Below are 20,477 nucleotides of genomic sequence, written 5' to 3'. Positions count from 1 at the left end.
TTTTAAATTTAAGATTGAAGGGAACATGGTTGTCCTGCAAGAAAAACTTCTCAGTTTGCATTTGTAGGTTTTGAGGACAGGCAAAGGATTTTTCTCTCCCAAATGTCTTACAACTTCTTAATGTCTTTGTATCTTGGTCCTAAATCCCAGCTGACTCAGTCTGCACTCCAGAAATACACAAGAGGTTTTAACACCTCTCCCTCCCACCTATACTGATATATACTGACCACACTAACAGGTGGTTTCAGAAAATTAAAACTTATTTTCCAGGTCTTTGCTGCAGTCTAATCTCTGTGCATTCCCACATTCATTGCCAGAGCTCAGACTGGGATATTGACATTAGACTGCTCGGGGCAGGTACTAATGTGAGGATTAAGCAGAGATTAACAAGATCTTCTTAATTCCATTAAGAGCAACTACTCCAGAAGAAGCCTATGTTCAGTGGATCGAGGGTTTCCAACAAGTAGCACTTCTAATAAATAAAAGAAACTGCTGAACAATTCAAAACAAAACAAAAGAAAATACTGTGTGTTGTAACATTTATTATATTGTGTGTGTTTGTGCTTTAAGAATTACAGTGCGTCAATAATCAATGTCAAAGCATCGTCCATAATGGAATTATAACATTTATGAAAGGAAAATTCACATTACATTCACAGCAGCATATATTTGAAGTCCAGTAGCATCATAACCCCCCTCCTCAGTTTTTCACATGGTTGGGTCCAATACAATAAACAAGGAAGTGCTGAGAGGGTGAAGGACTCTGAAGATGTGATTGGAAAAAAACACAAATGGAAAAAGTTAGGACTAACTGAAGAAGGCTGAACATGTGACAGAATTATGTGATCTAAATCAAACAAATGTAGTATGATACAATACAACACACTGTGGTATCAAGGATATATTTATATTATATAGAAAATTATTTAAAAATATAGAAAATACCAAAGCAGTGTAACAGCTATGACTCCAAAAACAAAAAAAAGTAATGTACCAATAGTATTTTTTTGAACCAATCTGACATTGTGTGTTTGTGTTTGTTTATTTGTGTTTCAGTGATTGTCAGATTAGTACCACAGCTTACTGTTCTGTGGCTTTGAGGGATTGTTAAAATTCTGCTTTGCAACATTATCTGTGTAAGAACACAGGACCTATGTTTCATAGCTGCTTTTAGCAGAGGAAAAATAAAATAACAGTGTGTTGTCATTTTTGTGAACTTACATTTGATCAAAATGCATTTTCTCGTGCATTATGATCCCTCTGACAGGGTCTTTATACAGGCCTGGAAGGCATCAATCAGATCTTTACAGTCTTCCACACTCTTCTCTCTGACACTGAAATAAAAAAAACAAGATTTATAAAAAAAAGAAAAAAAACCTTATCCTCTTTGGTAAAATACATGCATTAGACGTTATATGACCTTTTCCACATAAATTACAACTCTAAATTTAGCCTGCATATGCACCAGAGGGATTATTACAGTGTAGCCTGATTGCAGTGTATTCCAACTCAAATCTCCACAGCAGCTTTTATCTGCATTCTATGAAGAACACGAGTGAGTAATCTGTGCAGCGGCTTCACCAGCACTAATCACCGCCGCACGTGGACACACACACCAAATATCTGTCACTTCCTGCGCGCACGTAACACGAACCAACAGCCGGGAATGTGCCATTCCTCTGCAATAGGCCACGTATTTCAAGTCCTATTTTTAAACATCAGGTCTATTTATGCTCCTCAACACAGAAGGGCCCTAGAAGTCTTCACACTTCATACAAGAGTGGATTTCCTTTAAGTTGTGGGAAAATGTATTCTACATTAATTAAGAGTTAATGATCTGCTCCACTGGTGCTCTTACAAGATGAGCCCAGATAAAGAATTAATATGAAAACATAAAGCTCAGTAAGTGATGACTGAGAGTGGCCAAAGGGATGTAATGGAAAGTGACAATTACTCAACTGGAACCCAAACACAGTTAATGAATAGTCCTCGAGGGCGCAAACTTCCACACAGACACTCTGTACAAGCACTTACACTCACTAAAGACTGTCACTGTGCCTGGAGATGAATCATTTCTTTAATAATTATGAGTGTAATTTTATAAAAAGCACTTTTAGCATCTACAGTTGCACGTAAGTCCCATCAGAACTCACCATTTGTTAACGTCCTCCTTGATGACCTGGCATGATGCTGGCACGGCCTCGTTGCAATCTGGCATGTCTGACAGAGGAGAGCTGGGGTTTTGTGGAGGTGTGTTGCTGCGAGAGCTGCAGTCAAGTATGGTCACTGGCCGGCTACAGAGATGGAGAGATATAGACAGGCCAGGGAGGGAGGGAGGAAGCATGACAGGGACTGTGTCATATATAAGAGGCTCCAGAGAGGAAGAGGTCAAGGAAGCTGAGAAAGGAAATGATCATATGCAAGAGAATACTCACTATTTATTGCAATAAGTTTTAAGTGAGTTCTTCCCTCTTTTCTCCTTTTCTCTAATATTCTGTCCTATTTATGTTCATCAAACTGAGTAATCTTAAAATTCCTTCATCCCTGCCTTTTGTTTTATTGTCCTTTTAATGAATATGCAGATGGAGGACCTTTTGAGTCAATCATTATGCATCACAAAGGCCTCGTGGTGCATCTAAAATGCTCACTACAGGGGAGCTGGCAGAGGTGCTTTTTCCTGAAAAGAGACTGGGGAGCCTGACTTTTTTGTTTTACTCTGTTTTGTTGGCTTAGTAGGGTTGAGCTCAGAGTGGTGGCATTTGTTTAACCGATAAACCCCTTGAATTAGCATTGAGCGCGCCGCTGGAAACGATGCAACTAATATTCTGGAAATAATCCAGAATTTTGAAGCTTTTAAAAATAAAAATGAAAGCAGATAAGGGTTAACCTTAGTGATGGTAATCCACAGAGGAACACACGTTTGTTTCATATTGTCAACAAATCCTGATGACATTGTGTAACTACACAGTTGGTTTGTCGTTATAAGTCAAAGAATGTATTGTGAATATCTTTCATAATCCAGCCTAGTTTCAATATATTTTATGTTGTAAACAGAATGTGATTTAAACAGTTTATGTAGAATGTTTAAGGCATATGAACACAGTGTTTTCCCTTTAAACATTGCGGAAAAATGTATTTTCAGAATTAGCAGCAACTCAGAACAATAACAATACATACTGCATCCTGTTTCATAATGATATTATATATTTAAGGGATATGAGGGGAAATCCCCCATTGATGTCATGAGATATTAATCCTATTGAACAGTTATATAATCTCAAAGCACTATTAGAATATATAGAGTTTATGGATTTTTATGGGTCCTCAAATTCTAATGATTATAAATGTATTATTTTAATTATTGCAGGATTCAAATTGATATAAAATTGTAACCACTGTGGTTTTGAAGTGTTGTAGTTGCAGATTTTACAAGCACCACTGGAGGGCAACAAACACTATGGTGTATAACACAATGATGGATTTCTGGGCTCTGGATTGTGTCCATTATTATTACCTGTAAACAAAAGGAGTCACATTGACAGTGAGGAACGCCAAAATGTTTGTTTGACCTATTTAAGCGCTTGAATTCCTCACATTGATTGAAGATAATTACAAGTTAATGTGATGGGTATTATGCCAGTAAAGAAAAACGATCAGATGCATGTGTTTGTATATAGAAATGTGAAATAGACACAAGAGCAAAGCACATCTCGATGGTCCCTCCTTTTTTTATGAGACCCATAAACACCAGACTGCCGCCTGCAGGTGGACACGCTCACTACATGTGTGGTCCAAATAATAAAAATCAGAGAGAAAATGGACCAAAATAGGTTTCGGTGTTTTTAAGCATCTGTGGCTCATATAAAGGACAAAATGCAAAATGTAACGCAACGTAAAATATTATAATCACAGCCTGCAGGTTATTTAACAGTGGAATCATGTGATTGTTGGCAGGAAACTGTGCAAACCAGGCTGCACAATGTGGATGTGACTGCGGAAGGCATTTTAATATAAACCTGGAAAACCCGAGAACGCGCCTCAGCCAATCACAGCGTCCAGGACTAAACAGCGCACTGTTTCTTCTTCTTCTTCTTCTCGTGTCAAATTCTCGACGCGACATTTTAAGCCAAACAATAACGATGAAAGTGTGGAAAAGCGCGCATGGCCGCCTGCAGACCGACTGACTGACTGACTGGGTGAAGCGGGCCGGGGAATGGAGGTCACCGCAGACACTGAATGAGTCTCGGCGGTGAGACGGAGAGGGGGAGAGGGAGGACAGGACAGGACAGCGGCCAACCGCCTTCAAACATGGCGTCTCCGGAGGAAAATGAGTAAAAAATATTAAAACGCCGCGGCCTGCTTTTTCTTCGCGCTCTCCTCGTTTCTAGGGGGGGGGGGGGTCGTATTTATCGTCGTGCTCGTGTTGAACCTCGGTGCCGGTGAAGCTCGCTGTTACTCGGGCAGCCATTAAAGAAGAGGCAGAGACACAGGGAGCAGGCGTTTGGGGGGGAAAAGAAAAGCAGCCCTGTTTTATTTTGATGCGTCGTTACTGACAGCTAGCATCTGCTGCTAGCTGCACAGCTCCGGAGACACAGAGGGACAGAGACGGGGGTGGGAACCATTTGTAAAGCAAGTGGGGGGGGTGAAAAAGAAAAGATTTTTTTTTTTTTAGGAGGGGGAGAGATTTGGGGATTTCTTCGCTTCGTCTACGGGGATCGGTCGCTACCAACGTGGCCCGTCGATCGCGATCCTTTATGGTGTTAGCAGCGTAGCAGCAAAACTAGCCTAAAGAAAGGGGAGGAGAGACGGCGGAGAGAGAGAGGGAGAGAAAAAAGGGACGCATTCAAATCAAATGTTTATCAGCAATTCGTCCATCACCGGCCAAATCCGCCGCATCTCCATCATGACCGCGACCGATTTTGGACTGAAGCTCCATTCGGGGAAATGATAAACGCAGGAAAAGGAGAAAGACTGTCTTTTTTTGGAGGTGGTTGGATTATAACCCCGTAGACCCCCCTCTTTTTTTTCATCCAGCTTTCTCCTCCTCCCCTCCATTTCTCTTTCAATATGCTGTTTTCCACTCCTGAGGACTTGCTTATGAAACCGGGGAAAATAGCCTGAAACCGAGAAAGGGAAATACAGGGATTTTTATTCCCCCCTTTCTCCCTCTTTCTCCGTGATCTGCTTGTCGCGACGATCTCGTTGCTTTTCGTCCTCATCGCACACGTTTTTTTTTTTTTTGTTCCAACACATAAATGGATAGAAATTACCCGGGAACAGGATTTGGTGATCTGGGCGCAGGAGCAGGATGGAGTTACGAGAGATCGGCAAAAGCAAGGTATGCATCGGATTCAGACAATGTGCATATGCATCAGTGGCGCTTTGCAGGGCACGGTGTGACCCGTGTAAACAAATTATGTTGATGATCCAGTGCCACGGCTCGTCTTAATGTGCAGTGCATTGTCATCCCCGAAACACTTGCATAGTAATAATATTATAAGCAGGAATGGGGCAGTGTGCGTGTCGTGGGGGTGGGCGGGGTGGAGAAAGGAGAAGGTTGGGGAGATGAATTGAGTGTGATTGACAGACGTGGGTTTTTTAGGTAGACCTGGCACAGGGTGGGAGAGGGGGAGGGGGTGCATGTCTGGAGCATCCATAGGAATTATTGTTCCCCGTGTGCAGGCCTGGATACAGACCCCTGATAGATATAAATTCACCCGGATTGATGGGAACTGCGAAGAGTGCAGACGCAGCAGCAACCCCCACCACCACCTATCTATCTATCCACCTCACAACAGCCCCCCTGACAGACATCAACAAGAACTGATGCATATTAACCGGGAAGGTCCAATATCAATAGCGACGCACTGCAAAGGGAAGCAGGGAATGCACATCTTCAAGCAGGGGCGATGCCACACTCCCCTGATTTGAGATTTATCGTACATTTTCTCCCAATCGTGATCCAGATAATTGCTGGTGGATTATGTTAATTTGCATAATGTAATAACATCACAGTCCCCACGCATCAAACACACAATCTGGCTATTCGTCGAAAACGAACGATGCTAATAACACGGCTAGGCTGCATTCGCGAGATGATGGTGATAATGATGGGAATGGTCCGAGCTGTGGAGGATAGCTCTTGTCTGTTAGCCTTGTGTTAGCCTTCAAGCTAGCGCTCTGTTGCATGGGAGAGACTTGAGGCCTGTGCACGCCAGCATCATTGTCTCTTGTTTGGCTGCGCGTATGTGATAGTTAGACCCACGGTGAGCTGCCTGCTTGTACCTGGGAGCCACCACGGCACAATCTGAAATGATATTTGGCCAAACAAGCCTGGCTAATCGCTGGTGTTTGCATGCAACTTTAGCATGCATTTGCGTCGACCTGCTCAATCCAGCTGTTAGCCGTACCCACATAATGAGTGGTCGCAGACAAAACGGGTCTTTAGGCTTTTTTTCCTTAACGAGTTCAGCTAAATGCATTCTTTCAACTTGCATCAATCTGCACATTACGCACTTATGGTATATTTAAACGTAAAACATTGGCCTTGCAGTTCGGGCCTAGTCTTCATTTCTCCCATTAGAGCTGTGCATCGCTGCTAGGCGGTGCTACCAGCCAGCAGCACAAATGCTAACATGTTCCCTTTGCCAGACATCCACGCATTTCATCAGTTTTTATAAAGCAAACTTCTGCAGCTGGATCATCTACAGCTTTGAAATAAGAAGCTTGTTCAGCTCACGTCTTCAAATTGTGTTAAGGTTTTGTCACAAGACTCCATTATAATTGCAAATTAAGTCCCCCATTATTTTTGCATGACACTTTTATTGCTGATTTGACAGATTTACATCCATTATAACACAATTTTTGGTATAGTTACATGTAACAATTGTATAATTCTGCCACTGATATTTTATTAGATTATTATTATTATAGATTATTCTCCCTTAAACTTAAAATGTAAATGAGACTCATGAGTGATTTTGGTTTTCACATGTTAAGAATCAGCATATGGGAACAAATTAGCATCCTTTTCAATTAAAGAACAATTAACTTGCATGTTAGAGTTTTATTTATTTATTTATTTTACATGACCAAAGTCTAGGCAGTCTTTTCTCAAGGGTCACATTTTTGGGAATAGATTAGGTGTATGTAAATGTGCTGAAAAGTGAATGACAATCTCCTTCTTCCCCAGTCTTGTATATGGGAGTTCCAGATCATCCCACCCTGAGTCTGAGCTCCTCCACAGACAAGCCTACGCCACCCCACACCCTCTGCAGGGCTATGCCACCAATCACCACCCAGGGAGCTCTGGCCAAGGCGGGGCTTGGGGAGCAGCTGGACGTAGTTTGGGTGAGATAAATGTCATACCTTCCATGTCACCACCATAAGGGACCCCGACAATGACTTATTGTGTCTCTCCATGCAGGCCCTGGTAGATTGTCATTGAAAGATGATCACATTATAGCTCAGATGAATTGGAGCTGGAGCTGTTACAGCCCGATTTGTTGTCACAGCATTGATTTTCATACAGTTTTGCTGATGTTTTAGGTTTGTTTTCAACAAGAGAGGATGGTGTACTCATGGTTACAGTAAGAACTATAGACTTCTTGACTTAGATTCTTTGTATGGATGACAGCAGATTCAGCAAGTTTATATATTTTTTTGATAAGATTAAATCTTGGCAAAAATCTAACCAATTTCTTTCTCATTTATTTTTTATATTTAATTTGTTAATATTTGCATTCTTAATCAGTGTTCACTGTTCTGTCTTCCCAAAGGTCTTTCAGGGCTCTTTGACACTGGCCTGCACCATGCCAGCCCCTCTGCCCCCGATGCATCTGTCATGAATCTGATCTCTGCCCTGGAGTCCCGGGGTCCTCAGCCTCCACCCTCTGCCTCCTCCCTTCTCTCCCAGTTCCGCACACCATCCTGGCAGACAGGTGGGGCTGAGTTAGATCTTCCCTCTTGTGTTGACATTCAAACAGGCCCCACAGTCAACATGACATTTAAAGAACCTCCCAATGTTTCCTGCATTATTATTAACAGTTTTGCTATGTGTACATTTCCATATAGTATTTAAGCATTTTTACTGTACTTGATCATCTCACTTATGACTAATTTATTATTTCTTAATTCAAACGATAGCTCGATGGATATTGTGTAATTTTGAAATATGTCTTCCTTTTCCTAACAGCGATGCACACGCCTGCTCCTCCTGAACTATTCATCTCTGGAGCCCTTCCTGGCTCTGGATCCTTCCCCTCCTCCTCCGCTCTCTCAGCCTATCAGCATCCAGCATCCTTCTCCAGCCGTTCTTTCCCCACTGCCTCCCTTTCCCTCCAGGACACGCCCACATTTAGTCCCACATCCAATGGCCTGCTCTCCCCACATGACCCCCTACTACACATAAAGGCTCCTTCCCAGTCTAGTCTGGGTTTTGATAGACTCCTGTCCTCACAGGGTGCAGCTGCAGCTGCCTACAGGGGCAGCCAGGATCCCACGGGAGCCACATCAGCCCAGGCATCGTCCGCCAGGCACCTGCAGTCCCACCAGTTCAACCTGCTGTCATCACAGCTCCAGGACCAGTCCTCCCAGCTATATAATGCATCTGTCTTTTCTTCGGCCCAGCCCCAGGCTCAGTCTCAGTCGCAGTCAAATTCGGCTCAGGAACGGGCCGTGCCCCGCCAGGACAGTGTTATCAAGCATTACCAGCGGCCCACTCCAGCTCAATCACAGCTCTCATCCTCTGCTGCCCACTCCCTTCAGCACTATCTCAGCTGTGGAGGGGCGGGGGTACCAGCAGATAGCCACCCACCACAGACACGCTGGCCTTTCTTGCAGCCCACTGGGAGACCAGAGCCCCTCATCTGACCACAAAGCCCCCTCTCGCACTGAACAATATCGGCCAATCATCCAGCCTCCCTATTCGTCATCCTCCTCTTCCTCGTCCTCGTCCTCAGCTGGCAAAGGTACGAAAAGCAGCTCCAGCAGTGGCTATTCTTCTGCCAGTTCAGCTTCATCATCAAGAACTCCTCACACACCCCCTTCTGCTTCCTCTACATCCTCTTCCTCCTCCTCTTCTTCTGCTACTTCTGGTGCTCATCCTTCCAACTCCATTCCCACCTCCAGCTCCAGCGCAGCCCCTTCCAGGCAGCAGCCACCCCCTCAGCCAGCTCCTCCTCCCCCAGCCCCTCAGCAGCAGCCTCCTTCCACCTCCTCCTCAGCACCCCAGTCTCTCCCCAAATCCTGCCTCTCAGGCTACGGTTCTCCTGTACCGCCAGTGAAGACCCCCACCGCTGCTCTTACTGGTCAGACCCCACCCCAACAACAAACACAGTCATATTCCCCTAATCAGCACCCTTCATCCCACCTGTCTCAATCCTATGGAGGCTTCAGTTCACCACAAGCGCAAGACCTGAGCTCAGGTACTGCTGGGAAAGGATACGGGAGTTTAGGTGGGCGAAGCCAGTCGTACTCCACTGATATATATGGAGCTGACTCTGCTTATGGATCACTTCCATCTTCACTGGGTGGAGCTGGAAGCCCGTCACTAGGCTACGGAGCCCCAGGCCACTCCCCTGCTCTTTTAAGATCAAGTGGCTCATCAGGTAGTGGAGCATCAGGGGGAGGAAGCAGTACTGGCACAGGAAGTGGGAACTCTGGCTCAGGAGGAGGAGCAGGAAACAGTATGACCAATGAGAGAGGTGGAGGAGGTAGTGGTGGTGGTTCCTATCATATTCCAGACTCTAGCCCCTCCCCATCAGGCAACTCGGGCATCATCCGTCCAGGGTTGCACTCCCCAGTGCCCACCTGCCCCACACAATCTCCAGGAGGTGCAGGCTCTAATAAATACATTTCCTCAGTTCTCTCCCCCACTTTCCTGGCCTCCCCACAGGGCTACCCTGACACCAGAGGCCCTAACTCCCAACCTCAGTCCTATCATTCCACCTCTTCTAAAACAAAGGCAGACACTTCTATGCTTGGGGTGGGCTCACAGAGATCACAAGAGGAAGTAGATGATGACGATGAGTTCTTGATACAGCACTTGCTGCAAGCCCAAGCAAGTCCCACTCCCCAGGCTGCTCATCACCATCCTCAACAACCGCCCCAACAGGCGTCCCAGCAAACTCAGTCTCAGTCCCAGCCAGTGCCCCCAACTACTGATTCAGGCAAAGGGCTGAGCTATGACATGGGTAAGACCTCTGAAGAGAGGTACCACCCCCAGAGTGTCATACGTACCCACAGTGCTACGTCAACGGCCGGAGTAGGAAATGCAGGGTCCGGGGGGTCAATATCAGGGCTGGACAGCCAGCTGGAGATGTCACTGAAGAAACAACAGCAGCAACATCAACAACATCACCATCAACAGCAGCAGCAGCAGAGGAACGAGAGGTCCGTTGGAAGCAGCAGAAGCACTGGAGGGAGGGGCAGCGCTGAACAAGTGCACTCTCATCTCCATCACCATGACAACCTAGGCTCGGTAGTTCACTATGGGAGGGGTGACCCATACTCCCAACACTCCCTTGCCCCCCAACACTCCTCACATAGTCAACATGTGACTTCTCACTCACAGATGCCGTCCCACCCCCAAATGGAGCTCCAAAAGAAGTCACAGGAGCGAGCTGACATCCCGTATCCTCGGAAAACACCGGAAGTCCAGCAGCAGCATTCCCAGTCTCAAGCTGCAGCCTCCCTCATGGACTCTCCCACCGATCAGTCCCGTCAGCCACCGCACCTGCTCCAGTCGGTGCTGTCCCACACCACCCGCAACAAACTGGAGCCTCATCAACAGCACCACAAAATGGACTCTCACCGGCAGCACCCGCAGCATCACAAAATGGACTCCCACCAACCACATCCGCAACACCCAAAAATGGACTCCCTCCCTCAACATCAGCAGCATCCGAAGATGGACTCCCATCAGCATCAGCAGCACCACAAAATTGATTCTCACTCACAACATCAACAGCACCATAAAATGGACTCTCATGCCCAACAGCAGCACTCAATTAGCCAACAGCAAGCTGTAATGGAAAGCGCTGGTGGGAGACTTGGTGCAAGTAAACATCAAGCTCAGTCTCAGTCCCAAACCACCCAGCTCCAGCTTCAACTCCAGTCCCAGGCTTTGGAAGTTGCTGCGGCTCACTACAACCACGGCCCCCCTCCTCATCAGCACGAGCAGAGTCAGGTGAAACAAAGCACAGTGGTCTCTTCCTTGGACATGCTGGAGCGCTCCCTCTCTCAGACGTCCAGTGCAGACGTAGCTGAAGACAGACGCGGTGGACCCGGCAGCGGCGGGAGGAGCGGAGGAAGCAGCGAGCGACACAGACAGCAGGAGCAGCATCCGTCCCATCACCACTCACAGCAACACTCAGCCTCAGAACTCCACTCCTTCCTCTCTGAGCCTGACATGAGCTTATCTGCCCCATCTCACATGCACCACCTCTCACAGCACCACCCTCAGCATCAACAAACCCACTCACATCACCCTCACTCGCAACCCCCACTCCCTCACCACATATCCGCAACCTCTGCCTCGGCCCACTCCCAGCCTCAGCCTGACCCACAGCAGCCGCTCTCATCCCAGCTCACCCCTCAGCAGAGCCAGCTGGACCAGCAGCGCTCGGAGCAACACCAGTTTGACACAGTCAGCCCAGTGGAGAAAGCAGATCAGAATCAACAGAGTAACCGCTTTGTGCCCCTAACTTCTATCTGCTTCCCGGATTCCCTCCTTCAGGATGAGGACCGCTCCTTTTTTCCAGGAATGGAAGACATGTTTTGCACAGAGGACTACAAGTCAAGCTGTGCAGGGGGTGGAGGTCCAGGGCAGGGAGAGATGAATGAAAGCCACCCTGGGCAGGAGGGAATGGACTCCATGAAAGCCGGACAGAGTGCGGGTGGAGCAGGGGGAGGTGGCGGAGCGGGCTATGACATAATGGGTCACCATGGCGGAGATCAGGGTTATGAATCATACTGTCATGGCCTGGAAGAGCCCAGCAACAACACCATGACTCTGGATTTAGACTCCCTTAAAACCCATGAGCTCCCCTCCACTGTCAACACTGAGCAGCTTGGACTGATACAGTCCCAGGGCCCAGCTATGGGTATGGGCCCCAATCCTGCTGGTCCCAACAATGTTGGAGCCAAAATGTCCGCTGGGCCTGGAGGAAGTAATGCAGGAAGTGGTTCTGGAGGCCTCCAGTCTCCCATTTTCTGCTCGTCTCGTCCCAAGAAGCTGCTCAAGTCCAGCTCTTTCCACCTGTTAAAGGAGCGCAGGGACCCCAACACACTGCCTAAGAAAAGTTACGCTCAAGAGTATGAGTTTGAAGATGATGAGGATAAAGCTGATCAGCCAGCTGACATACGCTTAAACAGCCGGAGGCTCCCGGACCTGTTACCAGACCTGGTGTCTAGTTGCAGAAAGGGAGGAGGAAGTGGCTCTCTCAGCCCTTTAATGGGTGACATTGACTTCTACCACCCCTCTGGATACACATCTATGGGTTCACACTCTCTTATGCCTCAGGATGGACCGAAGAAGCGGGGCCGAAAGCCTACTAGACCCAAGAGAGAGGGTCCCCCTAGGCCAAGAGGCAGGCCTCGCATCCGCCCGATGCCTGAGCCATACACTCCGAGAGGGATGATGGGGGAGATGGGTGGAACAACAGTGGGAGGAGGATTCAGCGTGGAGGGAAGAGGCAGAGGCAGGGGTCGTGGAAGCAGAGGTAGAGGAGGAAGGAGGGAGGACATGTACATGGAAATGAGTGGGAAGGAGCAGGATCAGATGCATCACCATCACCTACATCAGCAGCAGCAGCTCCATCACCAGCCCCAACAGCAGCAACACGAACCTATTCCTCCTCTGAAGGTCAGTGGCTTTCTGTCTAGAAAAATGTGTGGGGATTTTCAAATAAATCAAGTCACAGATGTGGTTCACATATGAGTTCTTTAACTGATAAGAATGAGAAATCCAAAGATACCTGCAGTGGTTTGTGTTGCATGTGCATAAAGCTAAAAATATGAAATGCATTACTTGAAATATTTCTGTTTCATCTCTTTTGTTTTAGATAAAATTACCTATCGGTACCCTGTCCTCCTCCGATGCCTTGCTGAGGACAGACTCTTTGTCTGGCACGGACCCAGCTCTGTCTGATGGCTCTGTGGGCTCAGCTCCCTCACTTGGTCTAAGTCCTGGACCCCCCTGCAGCACAGAAAGCACCAGAAGTCAGGACAAGAACAAACAGAAAATACAGATGATGGGTGAAGGGGTCGATGATGATGGGATGGAGGAAAGGGTAACGGCTACGGGATTGTATCCTAGCTTTGTTAAGTAGAGAATGCTTTAAGATGCTTAAAGATCAAATTGATTGGATTTATTTTAAGTTCATGGCTTGATAGTTGTGGCTTTTGTTTTCTCAGGGCGATGATAAGGACTCTGAGTCCAAGGCTGGCTTCGTTGCTTCATTCTTGGACTTCCTCAAGACGGGGAAGAGACCTCCAGGCTTGGACATCTCACCAGGAATGGAGCATGACAATGGGGAAACCTCACCGTGTAAACCAGGGGGTCTGCGCCCACTGTCTCCTGCACCTCCTCCTCCACCCCCGCCACCTCCATTTGGGGATGGCGAAGGGAATGGTGGTCTGGCCCTGGGCAACTGCCCCAGCCCCAAGCGCTTGGAAGATGAGCTAAAGAGGAACCTGGAGACCCTGCCCTCATTCTCTTCTGATGAGGAAGACTCAGTGGGAAAGAACCAGGACCTCCAGAAGAGCATCTCCTCGGCCATTTCTGCTCTGTATGACACTCCTCAGCTCACCTCGAACATCCAGCCCCAACTCCCTCCTCCTCCACCTCCCCAGCCTCAGTCTCAATCCACCCAGGGCCCTCTCACTCCCACACTGCCACCCCCCACGCTCAGCCCACAGCCCACCATGCATACTCCCCACAACCAGCCCCAATCTGATGAACCTGATGATCTCCAGCCCGAAGATGGAGACATGGAGGAGGTGAACAAGGAGGAGGAGATTGAGGAGGAAAGAAGCACAGGAGGGGACGAAGAGAATGATATGACAGAAGAGAGTGAACCACAGCTGGAAACCCTGGGTGCACCTAAGCATGATGGTAAGGCAGATTTTTATTCATTACGTGTCCCTTTTTCTTGCACATCAATTTTCTTTTTACCCTGAGTTATAATAAGTATAAATTATATTTGTAATAGTATATAAATTGTATTTTAGTTTAATTAAATGTCCTATTAAATATTTAAAAAAAATAATTTCATCAAAGTCATTAAACTAAATTGATCTGTAAAAGTGACCTTAACCTCCTCTTTCCTTCCAGTGCCGCTCCCCGAGATCCCTCCAGCGCCAGCGACTCCTGAACCTCCCTCTGTCCCCCCATCTCCCTCCTCATCCTCCTCGCCGTCTCACTCCCCCCTCCCTCCCCTCTCACTCCCCTCACCCCCGCCTCCACCAGAAGAACAAGAGGAGCCCTCCCAGCCTCCAAGCCCCATCGCTCCTACATCCCCATCTCCGCCACCTCCCGCACTCGCTCCTCTCCCTCAGCCTGCCACTCCTCCACCTGCGACATCGCCTTCGCCTCCTTCCCCTCCTCCTCCTCCTTCCCCTCCTCCCCCTGCTCCTGAGCCTCCTACTCAGAAGGAGTCTCCCATGCCATCTCCAGAGTCCCCCGCCTCTCCCGAAGAGCCCCCACCTCCCAAAATCACCTCGCTGCATCTTGCCCAGAAGCAAGAAGATGCTGCCATTGTTGGAGAGAGTGAGGAGGATGAGAGCGAAAGTGGCGGGGAGGGAATCTTCAGAGAAAGGGATGAGTTTGTGGTGCGAGTGGAAGACATCCGGACTCTCAAGGTATTTGTGTTTTTTGTGTGAAAATTATTGGGGAAAATCATCAGGGAAAATTATGTTTTATAATTCGTAATAAATGAGTTTTAAGATTTGAATCTTTCAATGGCGGCCAAGTTACAGTGACATGTTTTACTCACTTACGTCTCATGTGTTTTGCCATAGCTGGCCCTGCAGACGGGCCGTGAGCCTCCACCCATCTGGAGAGTGCAGAAAGCCCTGCTGCAGAAGTTCAGTCCAGAGATTAAAGATGGGCAGAGGCAGTTCTGCGCCACAAGCAATGTGAGTTCTCTGCTACATCATAGCATGTGATTAAGGTTCTGTAATGTAGTATACGCTGAAATGTACATTATGTGTGAATATCAATGGGTGCACACAAATTTAACATTATCATGTTAAATATATGTAATTTCTTTCTCTGTCAGTATCTTGGCTACTTTGGAGATGCCAAGAGACGATACCAGCGAATCTATGTCAAGTTTTTGGAGAATGTCAATAAGAAGGACTACGTCAGAGTCTGCTCTCGGAGGCCTTGGCGCAGAGCCACACCTGCTCTCAGGTACCAATATTTACCATATGGAAAATTCTATTCATATTAAATTAATCCTAGCTAGATTTAGCAAGGAAAGAAAATCACCTTGGCTCTGGGGCTGGAAGAGGAGCCCCAGTTGAGCACTTGGAGGATAAGCCGGTTGATACAGATCTCACCTCTGGGACTGAACTGTGACACAGTGAATTATTTTGCTATTACACCTGATGAGATTCTTTCTGTCTTTCTAATGACTATATGCAGTATATATTGAGTTGACTTCTCTTGAACTGTACTGATGCACATCTGTAAAACAATTCCTTCATGTGCTACAGACGCCAGTCCCTCCCGAGGATGGCCTCCCCTCCCGCGTCCCAGGCGCCACCCAAAGTAGCGGAAAAAGAGGAGAGAGTGGCTCCACCAGTCCCACGCGAACAGAGAGAGAAAACGAGAACAGCGAGTACAACAACGGCAAAAGATCAACGGGAGAAGAAGGAGGCTCCATCTGCCGTGCCGAAAGCCAAGGAGAGAGAGAGGGAGAAAGAAAAAGAGAAGGAGCATGAGAAGGAGCGTGAGAGAGAGAAGGAGAAGCGAGTGCAGCCGCAGCAGGACAAAGTAGAGAAACGAGCTGCAGCAACAGAACGAGGTCGGGTGAAGGAGGAGAAGAAAGCCGTGGAGAGGAAAGAGAAGGAAAAGGCCGAGCGCCCACCCAAGTCCAAGCCGGCCAAAGTGAAGGCCGAGCCACCGCCCAAGAAGAGGAAGAAGTGGCTGAAGGAAGTACCTTCATCATCAGACTCGGACTCATCGGATGAGGCAGCTAGTGAGAATGAAAGTGAGCTGCCATTTTGATTCTTTGTGCTTGCATTTTGGGGTTTATAGAGTTTTTATCTCTTTTGAGGCCATAATAATGAAGCTGCTTCTCATCCACTCAGTGCCAGTGAAAGGCGGAGTGAACAACCGTGCCATGAGGGAGATGTTCAGGAGCTACGTGGAGATGCTGGTCAGCACGGCCCTGGACCCCGACATGATCCAAGCTCTGGAGGACACAGATGGTGAGAAATCAGCTTATTACACTTCAAGCTTGCTTTTATAAATCCACTGAAGCTCAGACTTTAATTGTGTATTTCTAATCTAACCAGACCTCCCTGTCTGGTGGCATATTTTTTGCAGCTTAAATGCCAAACAATTGTGTTGACGCATTAAATATCACAACCACTGGTAAGCAGCACCTGCCAGGTTTTAAATGAAGCCATCCAGCGGAACAACCTGCTTTACGACAGCAGGGGAATTGTTAGCGAGTTGTGTAGCGCGCATACTCAGATGAATCTTTTAATGGGTTTTTAAGAAATCCAAATAAACAGGAAGTGACAGGTTGACAGAAAGCCCCCCGAATCCTGAAAAATTTGCAGACAGAAAGAGCCTCTTTGATTCAGCCCTGTCGTATTATAATGATTGGCAGCTGCATGAATGATCACTAATGAAACTTCCTCTGTGTTGATTGGCCACCAGACGAGCTGTACCTCCCACCGATGAGGAAGATTGACAGCATCCTCAGCGAACAGAAAAGGAGGCTGCTGAGGAGAGTCAGCATGAACTCTCAGCACCAGGTAATCTGTCCTGAATGCCTGTCTCTCTCTCTTTCTCGTTCTCTCATGGCTGAACACTCTCTTCATATTTAATACACAATACTGTGCTCCCTTCATTTAAACTGGCACATTTTCTATTTTGTAAAATATGCTGATATTTGTGGTACACAAACAAAATCTAGACTCTTGTTAAATAGCTCTGTTGTGCGTATAAGAACAATGCTAGACCCATCAATAAAATATATATATTTACGGGAGGAATTCAGTAAACATTTTCTGTTTCCTAGGTGTTAGAATTGGCTGCCTTTTCCATTAGAAATGCACCTTGGGCTTTACTAAGTAGAGTAAACTAAAGCTATAGTAAGTGATAATAACAACAGATAATCAATACATTTATTGGTAGTCAAAATAATCACTCCACTCAAGCTGAGATACAAAATGTAGCATGTTCTGTTTCCAAGTTATCTCTTCTCCCCGTGACTGTGTCTGATGTTATTCTGGGTCCCTTCCCTCAACAGGAAGTCGTGCATGCTTACCCCCAGATCATTGTAGACCCCCTGGACTCAGGAGTGGTCAGGGTGCGGCTGAGCGGTGACGCTTACAACCGCAAGACCCTCAACAGAGTCAAGAAGACCCTGCCTAAACCACAGGTAGGCTTCGTGTGGGTGCTCTCCCAGTGATGAGTCATCAGGGCCTTTGTGTGTATTTAACAGTATTTTTGTTCAGATTTAATGATCCATTCAGTCACATTTGATTTGTTGAGCTCTCAAACATTAGCAGAACCTCTACTGCTCATTTTAGGACATTTTTAGCCTATGACCAGGTGATTGTTTTTTGTTTCTGGGTGAGATAATTGAAGCACTTGAGGATCTTGATGTTTGCTTCCTGAGGAGCAGAAAATATAGAAACTGAAACTCCTGCCTAAACAAAAATAACCACTGCTGTTAAAAGCAGTAACAGTGGAGTGTGGCTGACAGATGAGCTTCCCCTCAAACACCTGCTGCAAGTTTCTGAACCGGCTCCACTTTTCCTCTTTCTCACACAGAGCTGCAGAGTTGATATCGACTTTAAGCTCTGAGATAGTTTTGTTTATTGATGCTGGTAGAATCTGACATTTCTTAATCGGATTTCTTTCTTCTAGGACCTTAAACTGTCATCTGAGACATATCGGATCTACAGTCTCTACCACTCCCTTCATCACTATAAATACCACACCTTCTTACAGTGCAAGAAAGAGGTAAGAAAGCATGTCCCGAGGATCAGTATACACTTAGGTCATGCTAGAAAAGTTTATTGACAATTTCTTCAGTTTTTTTGTGCTTTAGGTTTTAGATACCAATCAAATACAGTCCACAAACCTCATTAGACACAGAACCAGCTCATATATGCTTTCTTTTTTTGCTTGAAACCCTAGTTTATGTCCGAGCGTCACAATTGTCTGTGTTTCTGTCCCACTTTTCCAGACCAACACCATTGAGCAGGCAGCTGAGGACCCGGGCCAAGAGGAAGTGGTGCAGCAGTGCATGGCCAACCAGAGCTGGCTGGACACCCTCTTCAGCTCCTTCATCGAGCTGCTCACGCTCAGCACCAAAGCTTGAGCCAACTGCAGCAAGACGGAGAGAATTCATTAAAAGCGAACGGATTAAAAAAAAAGAGAAGAAAATCCAAACGGAAAGAGATGGATCCTACTGTACAGCCCCCCAACCCTCTTCAAATCTCTAATATCTGAGGATGAATTTTTAAGGCCTTTGACGAACAAAAGCGGGTCTGTTCATGTGACCTCAGACACTGGCCTCTTTTCTTTTTCTTGTTGTTGATAAATGACTTTAAGAAATATCTTACTTTGTGAGAAGGGGGACCCCGCCAGATATGGGGCCGCTGGTGGGTCAAGAGGGAATTGACGGTTGTTGAAATGGGAGCGACGCGATGTGGACAAAGGACTAACAGAGGAGGAGCCGCAAATGCCAAGTCAACAGAGGAGCCACTGACATCTTGTTAACTGTGTGTCATAAAGACAATAGTTCAAAGAGAAACTATTACCGCTTAGTTTTTACATAAATTATTTTTTTGAAAAGACTAACATTCGCTGTTGGCTTTTGAAAAGAGTGGAAGAGGGTGAGAATGCTTTTTAACCTGCGTGTCGAGCGTGCCGTGAGCTAACGTGAACATGGACTCGTCTACGAATAGAAACATTAAATGTGTTAACGAACGCTCTCCCTCTCATCCCGTGTTATGTCACGGGCAGCACCAGTCCGCTGTGTGATAATATATAAACACATTTTTATTATTTATATGAGGAGGTTTTTAACTTAAACTCTCACAAGCGCTGGGTTTGCTGCCCGGACATTTTAAATACCTTTTTTTATTTTCCACAGGTTCAGTGTACAATCGGTAACCCACATATCCAAGTCGTCTTCCCCTCTATACAAAAAGAACAGACGTTGAGACAGAAATATTGTATAAAATACAGTGGGTGTAAAATAACAAAAACAAAGGAAGAAAAGAAGAAAAAAAAGAAGGGAATGGGAAATTCTATTTGAAACGTAACATTGTCGTTCTTCAGTTCAATCATCAGTCATGCAGGTGCAAAGAAAAAGAAGTAAACTATCCATTTCCCATGTGGGAAGAAGGAGTATAAATAAGTAATATTTAAAGAGGAAATAGTCATTTCATTTTTATCATTTTGATGTTTGTGCATACTATGACTTATTTTGAAAACAATCTAATTTTCCATAAAAAAAGGAAAAAAAAGGCGTGTAAATATTGTACAGTTCTTGATGAAATTCTTTGTCCTTCTGTACATTAACTCTCCTGTATTTGAGAAACAAATAAAATCTGCAAAGAACAAATGCTGCTTGATTCCCCGACTCTTCTATACTACTTAGTCTAAAGGTTATTTTAAAACCTGATTTGCGCGTTGTTCTTTGACTTGGATGTCTGACACTTTATGTCCGTAAACTTAATATAAATATGGACGACATGACAGTTCCCTTGAAGTTAAGCTGCAAGCTTCTCAACTGCTGGTAACTGGCTGGAGCATAGGTCATAAACACCTCCATCTCCTCCATGTCAGTTAATGGGACATGGACCAAATTAAAAAGTACACGTCAGATAAATTTTTCTCAAAGATGGTTTCTGCCATTTGAGGTTCGTCCAAGTGTTCAATTACACTAGTAAGTTTGGTTTTAACACATTTTTTTGATGCTCTTAAAAACGTGGTGACACATGATTAACAGCTGAGATTGACTCACGATTGGTCGAGTGAGTATATCGGCGAGACCTCCATGCCTGGCTCCTTCCCTTGATTGCCACTGGGCAGACTCCATCATCGGTGCAAGAAGGCATCGTTCATTGTAGGGGCATTCTGGCTTCATTTCTGGATAGTGGGAGGAAGTGGTGTGGAGAGTATTGTCTTTAAGTTGTTGACCACCGCACTGAGAACCATGTGTTAGTATGAGTTGTCCCAGTTTTAGCATGACCATTGTTTGGAGCAATAACACACAAAC

At 46.1% G+C, this 20,477-nt stretch overlaps 1 protein-coding gene and 1 long non-coding RNA gene across 2 annotated transcripts; one reads left to right on the top strand and one right to left on the bottom strand.

Annotated features, from left to right (window-relative positions):
- Positions 1-522: 522 nt before the first annotated feature.
- On the bottom strand, positions 523-2,314 carry LOC109626844 (uncharacterized). Its single transcript, XR_002202562.2, has 3 exons — positions 2,154-2,314; positions 1,222-1,334; positions 523-763 (listed from the first exon to the last, which is right to left on the bottom strand). It is a non-coding gene; the product is annotated as an uncharacterized lncRNA (long non-coding RNA).
- A 1,634-nt stretch (positions 2,315-3,948) lies between these two features.
- Positions 3,949-19,820, top strand: prr12a (proline rich 12a). The gene is given in 16 exon segments (XM_069517423.1): positions 3,949-5,338; positions 7,193-7,350; positions 7,779-7,940; positions 8,195-8,789; positions 8,791-12,865; positions 13,065-13,292; positions 13,417-14,116; positions 14,336-14,862; positions 15,022-15,138; positions 15,282-15,415; positions 15,721-16,217; positions 16,318-16,437; positions 16,895-16,992; positions 17,490-17,621; positions 18,113-18,208; positions 18,435-19,820. Coding segments are annotated over 16 exon segments (7,857 nt in total). The 5' UTR covers positions 3,949-5,255; the 3' UTR covers positions 18,570-19,820.
- The last annotated feature ends 657 nt before the right edge of the window (positions 19,821-20,477 follow it).

Source organism: Paralichthys olivaceus, chromosome 21 (genome assembly GCF_024713975.1).
Source record: "Paralichthys olivaceus isolate ysfri-2021 chromosome 21, ASM2471397v2, whole genome shotgun sequence".
NCBI lineage: Eukaryota > Metazoa > Chordata > Actinopteri > Pleuronectiformes > Paralichthyidae > Paralichthys > Paralichthys olivaceus.
The sequence above is the reverse complement of the archived record's forward strand: the minus strand, read 5'-3'. Positions and strand labels throughout refer to the sequence as shown.